The sequence below is a fragment of the Pectinophora gossypiella genome, chromosome 28 (genome assembly GCF_024362695.1).
Source record: "Pectinophora gossypiella chromosome 28, ilPecGoss1.1, whole genome shotgun sequence".
NCBI lineage: Eukaryota > Metazoa > Arthropoda > Insecta > Lepidoptera > Gelechiidae > Pectinophora > Pectinophora gossypiella.
In genome coordinates this window covers 6,451,129-6,463,839 of record NC_065431.1, presented here as the reverse complement: position 1 = coordinate 6,463,839, position 12,711 = coordinate 6,451,129, and the positions used below count along the sequence as shown (strand labels likewise).

The following is a 12,711-nucleotide window of genomic DNA, read 5'->3' as shown; positions in this document are numbered from 1 at the left end:
TAAAGAGACTTCTGCCAGACCAGGCAGTAAACTTATTGACTGTACTGTCTTCTGTGTCAAGAGGGAGATGATTCTGCTGATGATGCTCAAAGTTTTCATCACGATGTCACTAACTCCCTGTATGTAGTCTAGGTAAAAAAACAAAAAGTAAAGTATGTTAGACACGAAAATTACAAATACAAATTAGAAACTTCAGTTAAAAACAGTAAACATCATCATAAGGAAAGAATTAGTCAATCGCCAATTCAATAATGCACATGCGAATGTCTCGCATACAAAAATGTGAGGAGGACACACCGAAGTTATTCACCTATCCTGTCCGATACGATGTTGTTTTGTCAATTACTTTAATGTTATTTCTGTCTCTTTCACAGATACGGCGAGAGAGCGAGACGGCTACATTCCATCCGTTTTTAATTCAGAACACAAATAACCGCCAAAGCAACGCGTCCACTGTGATATTTCAAAAAAGGAATTAAAAAAAAATAGTGTCTTTTAGTGTTAATAATAAAGTGCTGTGCTTATTCCGTTCCATAGTGCTCAAAAAGTGCTCAAAGTTCCTTGTAATGCTACGTCCATCGCTTTGTGAATTGAGTGTTTATACATAGTGCTTTAATAATTAAAAAATGTTCCATTAAATCCCAAAATACAATATACAAAAATAGAAAAAGTAAGAAAAAAGAATGTCCGGCGCGTAAATATTTTAAGTTTTTGCATAACAGCGCCATCTATGAGTGAGAAGTGGAACTAATATGGCGTCGTGATGGAAGCGGGGTTTATACCGGCCCACGGCGTCGGCGCGGCTGGCGCGCATGCGCCGAGCGCCGTGATGGCGCCACCGGCGACTGTCATCCGCGCGCCCGGGCTGAAGCGCGGGAAAATGGAGGAGGCCATTTCTGATCGGGTAAGTCTTTTTAAATCTAAAAATTAAATAAAACAACTTCAGCCTTATCCTCATGGGTTGGGTTATGTTATGATATGATGTCTGCCAGCTACAGAAAGTGCATTGACGTGCTCTCGTCAATGGAGGTTTGATATGACCACATTGAAGCCATTCATCTAAAAAAGCATTGCGCGTATAAAAGTATTTTCACAATCAAATCAGCTAATATAAAATACACAAGCAATATTACTTGTCTAAATGACTCCGGTCTTTTCAGACCCCGGGAACTGACTTCATTTGACTTGGGAAATCACTTCTCAGGCCCGAATGGTGGTGATTTCCCAACGTTAAAAAAAAACCCGAATGGTGACTATAAGCTATACATGATAACGAATCAATCATTTGAAAGATACTTTAAATCATGGAGTGACATCTCTACACAAAAAAGGCAATATTTTGACAGAAATTTCAAGATGACAGTTCTTTACTTTTTTTTTTGTTTTGGTTTTCCCCGAAGGGTAAAGGGAAGGGGAAGGGAACTATGCCCATACAGCCATGTCTTACGTATTTTTTTCTTGATGATTGATGAAATGATGAAAGGTGATGATGATGAAACCTAAGCCCCCACCCTCGGAGTAGACTCCTACTCCGAACCCCAAACGAATTAACTCAAAAGTCCGCATAAACTTTCGAGTTATGAAGCGGCTTCTTGGCACGAAGCGAAAATAGGCAGATACACTTTGTTTATTGAATACTCCGATATAATAACACTCGCGAATGTCTTCCGACTAACTTAATGCGATCTTTAACCACAAAACACCACTCCGTATTAATTATTTAGATTATTCAATGAAGAAAGCAACTGTCGCGTTCCCGTTCCCGCCAAAAAGCCCCAAAAAAGGCAATATTTTGACTGAAATTTCAAGATGACAGTTCTTTACTTTTTTGTGTATAGTTTTTTTCTTGTTCCATATAAGGGTCAGGCTAAGGTAATGAGACCGTGCTGCCTAGATATATTTTTTAAATTCGGAGTTTAGGCGTTTTTCGATTGGCTGAAACTCACCTGCCATGAAAGTCACATAGAACAGCCACGCCAATCTCTAAATAGCAGATAGTTTATTCATGCGGTTTTCTGCAGTGAGTGGGATGCAATTGGGTCGTGTACTAGGTTCAAGATATATTATGAAATTCTGATTACTAAATAAAGACAGATCTAAAACTAACGAAAAACATTTTCTTTTCTCTCTTCTTCTTTGCGAGTCGATGGCGATCGAAACAAAATTTTTGCTGACCAATAATTGGCCACGCTTACGCCATTGTCAGTGGCTTCGTACAGGTCTTTAATAGTGCAGGTGTTAGGGCACTTAGGACACTTCTTTTCTCTATTTAAGTTATTTATGAATTTTAATCAAGAAAAGCGTAATAATAAGTGCGACATTTTGTCACGTTTTTCTATGACGTCACAGTGTGCTTTTTTATAAAAAAGTAACTGATTTCACTAGTTGAAAACATATTCGATCCAAAACGAAATATGTATGCTCTTAGAACAGGGGCCTTCGTCAAGTTGCAAATATGATAATGACAATCGAGAGTATTAAAACTCCCATACATTTTTATTACTGTCACTGTTGATCGTTGGACCCCGATACAGATCCCGCTGGCATGGTCGGCGATTTCCCACATTCAGCGCTTACCGCTATCGGCCCACTAGGGTCGATTAATTCTTTCAAATATAAATTCGTATAAAGTCAAAGTGATAAATGTACAGTAAAATTTACGCCAAAATAAAGGTTGTTTTAACGCCTATTTTAGCTTACATTTCTCGTAAAAGCTAAAAGCTCGCTATATTTGAGAGGGTCGAGTGGCTTTAAGATTGCAAACGCCCTCTCTCCGCCAGTTCACCTTTGCTCTAAGTTTAGCCTGCGGCCATATTTTTATTTTTAAACCATCTTCTAGTAACCGACATTGTAAAGATTTTGTAAAATCCATACTAATGTACAATAACGGCCTCCGTGGTCCAGTGATTGAGCGTTGTGCTCACGATCCGGAGGTCCCGGGTTCGAATCTCGGTGGGGAAAATCACAAAAATCTCTTTGTGATCCCTAAACCTAGCGCAGACGCTGGTGGGGAGCGGAGAGTTGCCGTTCCATACGAAGTATTATTCCTTATTCTAAGGTAAGAATCTCTTCCGGCAACCTTTAGATATAAATAAATAAATAAATAAATAGGAAATGAAAATAAAAATATGAATGATTAACACGTAATAACGGGTTCTTACCGCGTTTAAAATAGGGACATGAGACTCCCGATATTTCGACACTGTTGCAAGTGCCATGATCACGGGATGACTGATGAGATTGGAGTGGAGTAGGTAGATATTTCAAACGCGGTAAGAACCCGTTATTATGTGTTTTAATTATGATAAGGATGAATGTTATGTTTATACAGGGTGTTAGTGACATCGTAACGAATACTCAGAGGGATGATTCAGACCATGATTCTGAGTTAATATCAAGTGGAATTTTCCGTCGCAAAATTCATGTTATTTTTTTAGTTTTTTTAAATTATTTTCAATTCTATACTTTTGCGATGGAAAATTCCACTTGATATCAACTTAGAATCATGGCCTGAATCATCTCTTAAAGTTATCGTTACGATGTCACTAACACCCTGTATGTATAAATGTTAGTTTTGGAGATATATTTTATATTGACTTTGATAAATTTTTTTCAATCAAACATTTTAACTATTCAAGGTAATTAATTACCTCGATGTATGCATGTGTTTGTGTGGAAGTAGAAAAACCATGCTCTATGGCTAACCTTGGATGTCAAGGAAGGACAAACCATCGCACAAGTGCTAATTAAGTTAGTCGATAACTAAACATGTCTAAAGGCAAATAGATTATATAAGCATAACATAGCATCACGCGTTTACCTCAAAGGGGTAGGCAGAGGTGTATTGCGTAGTTGTAATCTTAATTCTAAAGACTGATAATGGGTCACGGTAATGGGTACTACTACATAAATACAATAAATAACATACATCTATCTCATAAGTATAAACATTGCATTGAGACAAACCTGCAAGGTTTAGCAATGCGATTCAATTGTATCTTTATGTAAAATGTTTTCAACAATAAATAAAAAAAAAAAAAAACATATAGCAAGCTAATCAGTAGTGCACTATGTTTCTAACGAACACATTAACTCATAATTAACACACACACACACACACACATACACATATACACACACGTACACACAAACACACACACATTCGTACTATCACTAAAATTGTAACATAAGTTAAGATTCACTTTCTTTGTATTATTTCTTTATTTTTTCTTTTTTATTATTTAATATTTCACTCTTACTCTAATCTTACAAATATTCACTTGTTTACTACGGAAGAGCGTTGGCTCCTAACACAGGCTTTTATGCTTAAAAGGAGTCATCAACTTAGAATTTACTTTGTAAAGTGAAATAAAAATATTTTCATTTTTTTTCATTTTCATTGTACATACAACGGCCTCTGTGGTCCAATGCTAGAGATTCATGCGCCATCTAGTGGCGTTTTAACGAACTATTACTTTGTTGGTTATAAATATACAAACTGTACATACTAATTTTATAAATGGGAAAGTGTATGTGTCTGTTTGTTTGTTCGTCTTTCATGGCAAAACGGCCTCCGTGGTTCAGTGGTTGAGCGTTGGGCTCACGATCCGGGAACCCGGGTTCGAATCCCGGTGGGGATATTACAAAAATCACTTTATGGCCCCTAGTTTGTTTAGGACATTACAGACAGGTCTTAAGCGGAGAGAACCGGTTCGATCTCCGGTACCGGACTTGCACCAATGAGTTATTAATTTATCTTATGTGCAGTTTTCACTAACACAGTTGTCTCGACCATTATAGACGGCGATACGGCTCACCTATCACGTTGGTCTAACAGAAAGCTCGGTGAGGTGTGGGTACTTAGTTCATCTTGCGATGGATGTACCTCTGACTACGAATACATAAATAAACTCACGCCTATTTCCCACCGGGGTAAGCAGACTATGGAATTCCATTCGCTTCGATCCTGACACACTTCTCTTGCTTCCCCCACACTCGTCAATCATTTCATACACGCACGCCGGTTCAGAGTACGTAGATTGTACTGAACCTTTTTAAGGACATCATTGGTGCTAATTCCTGTAAATACCATCTAATTTTATTTTAAGTTATATCTGTCATTTTCTTATCCGCCGAAAAGGAAAGGGACGGGTAATCGACAAGCATAAAATTTATGGAACACACGTCAATTTTAAGCACAAATCTAAACCAACCGTCTAAAAATTTTACACCCGTCAATAACCCGACATAGTTAAGTAGACAGCACGTCAAACGGATTGCATACCCGCGACGTACTTTTGATTCGCCCGGGTTATTCATTCATTTACTCATTCTTCCTAAAATTTAGAGCTGTGAATCATCCGTCCCTTTCCTTTTCGACGGATATGAAAATGACGGATATAACTTAAAATAAAATTAGGCGGTGTCTGCAGGAATCGGGGCCATGATGTTATGTTATGCATAATATGATGATCTCCGACCGATTTCGGCCATGGCGACCACTTCGACTCCTAGTCGATGCGATAATGTTCAATCAAAGAGCAAAAGTTCAGTCACTGAATCCAGCGAATTATTTGTAAACAGTGGTGAAATTATGAACTATTAGTTGTCATAATTATAAAATTTATGTTTTTGTAGGTGTTTTTGGTCTATTACAGAAACGACATGTAACCAAGAGGTCTTAAGTGCAACCAGTTAATTTATTATTTTGCAGCTTATCGTTCGGTCACGAGCGTTAATATGTATACACTTTGGTACCATGTCACATTAACTTTTTTGACAAATTGAACTGTAAGTCTCACTAAATGTCAAATATGTTAGTGCGACAGAGTCCTAAAGTGGGTACATTATATTGCTCAGGACTGTACGCGTACGCGGGCCCAGTGCGGATTGGTGGTTATTAACGACTGCTAATGCAGCCGGGACCAACGGCTTAACGTGCCTTCCGAAGCACGGAGGAGGTCGAGATGAAAACTTTTTTTTTGTGGTCACCCATCCTATGACCGGCCTTTGCGAAAGTTGCTTAACTTCAACAATCACAGACCGAGCGCGTTTATCGCTGCGCTACCGAGCTCCTCAAAAATCTTAGTATGATCGGCTATTTATCAAATAAATACTTTTGTATGTAGTATTTGATGATAAGTAATGTTAAAATTGCAGCAAAATATGCATTGCCGGTAAAGTGGCTATGGAATTTGAGAAGCAGTAGAGCTATCGTAGTTATATGTTTACAGGAGTAGTAGTAAAAGAGAGTGGGGTTGAGTCGGCAACAGCGGTTCTCATACAAAATGTAATGATGTATTTAAGTTTATATGTAATACAAACTGGACTTAAAGAAAAGAAAGGAAAACATGAAACAGTAGGAGTTGGGCCTTGTTCTGGGAGGTTTTCTGGCCACGTCTTTCCCTCAGCGATACAGCTTCCGATTAGTTCCGATGTGGTAGTAGTTTTAAAGCTAGTTACATAATGGCCCCGATTCTTGCAGACACCTTCTAATTTTACTTAAAGTTATACCTGTCATTTTCATATCCGCCGAAAAGGAAAGGGACGGATGATTGTCAACAAGTTAATTTTAAAACGAATGAATAACCCGGGCGAATAAAATAGGCATCACCCTGGTATGTAATCCGTTTGACGTGCTGTCTACTTAACTCTGTCAGTCTGTAAAATTTTTACACGGTTGTTTTAGATTTGTGTTTAAATTTGACGTGTATTCCATAAATTTTGTGCCCGTCGATTACCCGTCCCTTTCCTTTTCAACGGATAAGAAAATTACAGGTATAACTTAAAATAAAATTAGATGGCGTCTGCAGGAATTAGCACCAATATGTAATTTAAATTTTGACGTTCAAAAAGCGCCAACAATGTAAGCCAATTTTGAAGAATACATGGGTTACCCTACTGAATTGAGTATGATGCATGTTCCACATATTTAAGAGCAACAAGGTGTTCTTTTATTTATCATCGTCGACTAACTCAGACATCCGAGTCATGATTTAAATACTATGTACCCTTCCATTTGGTAATCCACTCCCACCGGCGGCGCGTGTGCACCGCCTCGGCAGGCCTAGTGGCCGGTGGGGTTTATTATATAACCCAACTAGTTGACCAACTAGTTCCGCCCACATGCAACAGATGGCGCCACCATTCAATAATGCAGTCCTGAAACGCGCTATCGAAGTTTACACAGCGAGACGCATATATACAACATCCAACATGACCTATGAGTAACACTACCAACTTGTGGCTTGCGAGGTACTATACTCTGTTCAATACCCCGACAGCATTCTTTGGCGGCAGCACACCCTTCCTGCAAAGTGTAATACCCACGACCACACCAGATTTTTAATAATAACCCTGACACCAAGATTGATGAGGTTGATCATCCACCTCACAACCCACACGATAGAAGAAAATCCATGCAAAAATTTTATTCGTACCATGTACCGGCGTGCGTGTATGAAACAATTGATGAATGTGGAGGAAGCAAGAGAAGTGTGTCAGGATGGAAGCGAATGGAATTCCACAGTCTCTGCTTGTCTCTGTGGGAAATAGTCAAATGATAATTCCGGGTGAGAGCCCTCAGCGGTCCCCGCGTGATATGAAAAGCTGTATGCTTGTTTTTTCTTAACACCACGTCCGTCAGAGAAGTAAATAAAATAAAAGATATATTTATATTAAATCTATCATAGGCCAACTGAAGTGTTCTACGCGACCAAACCCACCATCTAATCAGTGACGATGCCAGCGCACCGCGCGCCGCACGCGTCGACGTCGAACCGATATTTACCGACAAATTCAAACGAACGCATTCCTATTTCAAAAGTTGAAATTTAAAAATCGAATGAAACGTCGCAAATTGAAAAAGAATTTTGACATTTCGTGAGTGTTTTCATTGTTTTCCCGCGCGATTAAGTGTCAGTGTAGTTTTTAAGTTTATATTTTTTTAAAGTGTCTGATCTGATCATAGTGCGTTGGTTACACAGCCAGTGTTCTTATGTGGAGGTGTCAGATGGGAGGTCGGATTTTCTAGCGCAAGGAGAAAGCATTGCGAATGATGGTAATAATGTTTGATAGTATGTGGAAGGCATGGTGTATGGAAAGTTATCGTAAAGCCATTAACTCGACGTGTAAAACAGATTTCAATATAGGAGATCAAGATAAGGTAAAATACTTAAATAAAGCTCCCAAAGTACTTAAAAGATGAAACTAAAACTAATCTTTCTTTCGGACAATCAGGTGATTAGCCTGTAATGTCCTATAACCAAATTAGGGATTACAAAGTGATTATCGTTATGTGTCCCCACCTGGATTTGAACCCGGAACCAAAGAAAAAAGGAGAAAGATGATCTGTGCTTCGGATGGCACGTGAAGACGTTGGTCTCGGTTACTAATTACTGATGTAAGTTAGTAGTCCTTACATGAGCCATGTCACCTTTGGCGTCTCAATAGTAACCCTGACACCAGGGTTGATGGGGTTGGTAATCCACCTCACAACCCACACTATAGAAGAGACTATAACTAATTTATTTATAAAAAATCTAAAATAATGCTAATGAAAAAGAGCTATTATACTGTAGACGAATTTTTAAATGATAAGTTTTAATTTTAATACACACTTCCTCTCTTCCCTTCAACGTTGCTGTGCCCTACAGAGTCCATGTTTTAGTTCCTATGCAATAAATAATTAAGTATTAAAGCATCACGCCTGTGTCCCTAAAAGGGTAGGCAGAGTATATATAGTATTTTTTTCACCTGGGTACTCCTCGCCAGCTATGTTCAAGTCCCATGTAATAGGGGGCAAATCTATTGCCATTAACCGGACACAAATCCTGGAAACCACGAAACATGAATTCAAACTCGTAAAATATCTCGTTTTGAAACATACGTGTAAGTAAAGATCACGCGTATTCCCCTTTGGGGTAGGCAGAGATAACGGGATTCCACTTACAACGATCCTGACTCGCCACTTTCGCTTCCACTCTTATCCAGTCTTATAAGCTGCAAAAGTCCAATCAGACTCTTGCAAAGTAATAAATTAACTGGTATATCATTATCATTTGCACTTAAGACCTCCTGGTTACATGTCGTTCCTGTAATAGACCAAAAACACCTAACATAACATAACATAAATAGCCTATATACGTCCCACTGCTGGGCACAGGCCTCCTCTCAATCAACCGGAGAGAGTATGGAGCATACTCCACCCCCCCCCCCCCCATCGGGAATCGAACCCGGACCTCCAGATCGTGATCGTAATAGACCAAAAACACCTACAAAAACATAAATTTTATAATTATGACAACTAATGGTTCGTAATTTCACCACTGTTTACAAATAATTCGCTGGGCTCAGTGACTGCACTTTTGCTCTTTGATTGTACATAACATAAACAGCCTACAGATTGACTGTATTTTCTAACACGATGGGCCATCATTATGGCCTATAGGCTGATAAGCTGTTATCATATTCATATGTTTCTTTTTCTGTTTAGTTTATAACAATAGTCTTCTCTTTAGTCCTCTACCCACCCCATTAGACATCACGGGCGTGAGTTTATGTATGATTTTTTTTTGTTTTTACCTTTGATGGGTTTGCTCTTGGCCCCAGACTTGTCCGAAGGCATTGACGAGGCCTAAGATGGAGCGAGCTCGCCCAGAAGGTGCCTGTTCACTCTAGCCTTGAAAGCACCCGGGTTATATGCATTCGGAAATACAGAAGACGGCAGAGAATTCCACTCATTAGCAGTGCGCATAATTAAGGACGATGCGAAGCGCTTTGTGCGAATAGTTGGGATATCCACCAAACAGGGATGGAACCCATACGTCTGGAAGTCCGAAGATAAAAGGGGGATGGTGGAATGCCTAACAGCCTCCGTGGTCTAGTGGTAAGAGCGTTAGGCTCACGATCTGGAGGTCCGGGTTCGATTCCCGATGGGGACATTGTCGAAATCACTTTGTGAGACTGTCCTTTGTTTGGTAAGGACTTTTCAGGCTTGAATCACCTGATTGTCCGAAAAAGTAAGTTGATTCCGTGCTTCGGAGGGCACGTTGAGCCGTTGGTCCCGGCTATTAGCCGTAAAAACACCTCCACCAACCCGCAGTGGAGCAGCGTGGTGGAGTATGCTCCATGCCCTCTCCGGTTGATTGAGAGGAGGCCTGTGCCCAGCAGTGGGACGTATATAGGCTATTTATGTTTATGTTTATGGTGGAATGAGCTCGTGTAGATCGCGGGCACACTCCCCGAAGTGCAGTCTGTGGAATACCGACATACTGGCGACTTTTCGCCGACGTGCTATGTATGTATGTTCGTAAATTCTCGTTAAGCAGCACTTGATTTCAGTATAAATTGATAATTGAATGTCATTCGATACTTAAATGATAACCTTAGGCGCGTGTCATTGTAAACAAAATGAAAATATTATCAAAACCTAACGTTGGTAGGAATGTTTGATTTATACTTTGTCTCATAACATAATTAAATTCGTAATTCAACACAAAACATAACAAAAGCAGCCTATATTCGTCCCACTGCTGGGCACAGGCCTCCCCTCAATCAACCGGAGGGGGCACGGAGCATACTCCACCACGCCGCTCCAAAAAAATATCTTTATTCAGTAGGTAACATAGTTACACTTTGAATCGCATTTTTTACATAACGAACGTCTCATCCGGCTAAAACTACTGCAGCTTCTCACAACCTGTATAGCCGGGGAAAAGAAGCTGCAAGAAAAACCTCGACACAGGCAAAAAAGTAACACTTTGAATCGTCATTTCATAATGACATTATTTATATGGTGTACAGTAATGTGTTTTAATTAATTTAATTACTGATTATTTAGATGGAATATTATCATCTGAAATAAATAAATTAATGTTATAAGTAATTGCATTACATAGTCGAATTGGGATTGCCTGTAATGTCTATGTAATTTGTGTTAATAAATAAATAATCTAATTTTTATATTTTAATAATTGCATTGAATTATCTCTGCCTAACCTCGCAAGGATTAAGGCCGTGAATTTATGTATGTATGTATGATTAGGTAACAGTTAGTAGGTGGCCGCGTTGCCATCATATTGAGTTCATGGTTAACGCCTCTGAGAGTGAATTTCGCGAATGTAGGAGGCTGGTCTCTGAAGGTCGGAAACTCGTACCATAAAACCTTTGAGCTAGGTTTACCTCAGCCCCCGCCGTTTCCCCTCGGTCTTACTTTAGTCTTCAATTGTAAGGGCGTCAGACGTCACACTCACAGATGCGCGTGTACGATAACGTCAATGTGTAGTGTCTGTGTAAAACGAGGTTGTTTGTATGTAGTGTCCGGGATGTGCTGAAACGCATGGGATTGCGTGTGTGGCTTTATATATGTATATGTCGACTGTAGCACACAATATAGGCGTTAGAATAGCTTCCTACGACTTAGTATTCAACGTGAGACCTAGTTCAGAGCTGATTATATTAAGAATATGGTGAGACTGCGTTTTTATCTTTATATGGTGGTAGGAAGCATTGTCGTGTTTGTTTACAAGATTATTTTGTAGAAGGTTCAAAGTTCTTTATTTGTATGAATCATCATCATCATCAATTTAAGAGCCACGCTCTTGTCGGTGCAGCATTTCTGTAAAATACTCTCCATTTATTTGTATGAATACAGATACAAAATGATGTTATAGCTAGGATGTCCGCCATATTCGACCTTATAATTCAGGTATACAAATTAAAATATATATCATGCATTATCATCATCACCAGCCCATTAACGTCCCCGCTGCTGGGGCACGGGCCTTACCTATGGATGGATAGGGAGATCGGGCCTTAAACCATCACGCGGGCCCAGTGCGGATTGGTGGTTATTAACGACTGCTAATGCAGCCGGGACCAACGGCTTAACGTGCCTTCCGAAGCACGGAGGAGCTCGACATGTTTTTTTTTTATATATGAGTACAATCGTAGCGTAACTACGAAGCTGATGTCATGTGCTAAGATATGTTAATCTTAACACAAACGTGTGACATTATCTGTTTGTAAATAATGAATCCTACCACCGACAGAGGGATTGCGTCCTCTAACATGATGGACTAATGTTATGGGCGATAGGCTGATCCCTTATCACCATAAGGTTCATCATATCCATCTTAGGACTTCGTATCAACAGTGGCTGCAAGTTGTCTTTGATTACTTGTGGCTCTGCCCACCCCATTTGGGATTACGGGCGTGAGTTTATGTATGTATGTATGTAAATAATGAATCCTCATTATTGTACATGCTATCTCTTTTACACGCTCAAACAACGGCCTCTGTGGCCCAGTGGTTGAGCGTTCGACTCACGATCCGGAGGCCCCGGGTTCGAATCCCGATGGGGAGATATAAACAAAAATCACTTTGTGCTCCCTAGTTTGGTTAGGACAGTACAGGCTGATCACCTGATATATTTGGGTTGTGAGGTAGAAGTACCAACCCGACCGACCCTGGTGTCAGGGTTACTATTGAGCCGCCATAGGCCCCTGACGATAGAAGAAGAATAAATTCAAAATTCAAATTCAAAAATATTTATTTTTCAAAATTGACTTACAAAGTAAGCGCTTTTTGAAAGTCAAAAAAAATAAATTACATATTATGTAACTAGCTGTAAAACTACTACCACATCGGAATCTGTAACGCTGAGGGAAAAACGTGGCCAGAAAACCTCCCAGCACAGGGCCCTAGTCCTAC

General features: G+C 39.7%; 1 protein-coding gene across 18 annotated transcripts in view; it reads left to right on the top strand.

Annotated features, from left to right (window-relative positions):
* LOC126379104 (mitogen-activated protein kinase-binding protein 1) overlaps window positions 1-12,711 on the top strand; it is a 143,183-nt gene that overhangs the window by 26,112 nt on the left and 104,360 nt on the right. For 6 of the 18 annotated variants that reach the window (XM_050027695.1, XM_050027709.1, XM_050027694.1 and 3 more), the window contains exon 2: window positions 375-904. In XM_050027695.1, the coding sequence (XP_049883652.1) occupies window positions 764-904 (141 nt within the window). In that variant the 5' untranslated portion in view covers window positions 375-763. Of the gene's footprint in view, window positions 1-374; window positions 905-7,748; window positions 8,060-12,711 lie in introns of those variants that run through there. The other 12 variants (XM_050027704.1, XM_050027700.1, XM_050027698.1 and 9 more) reach the window with 3 other exon arrangements.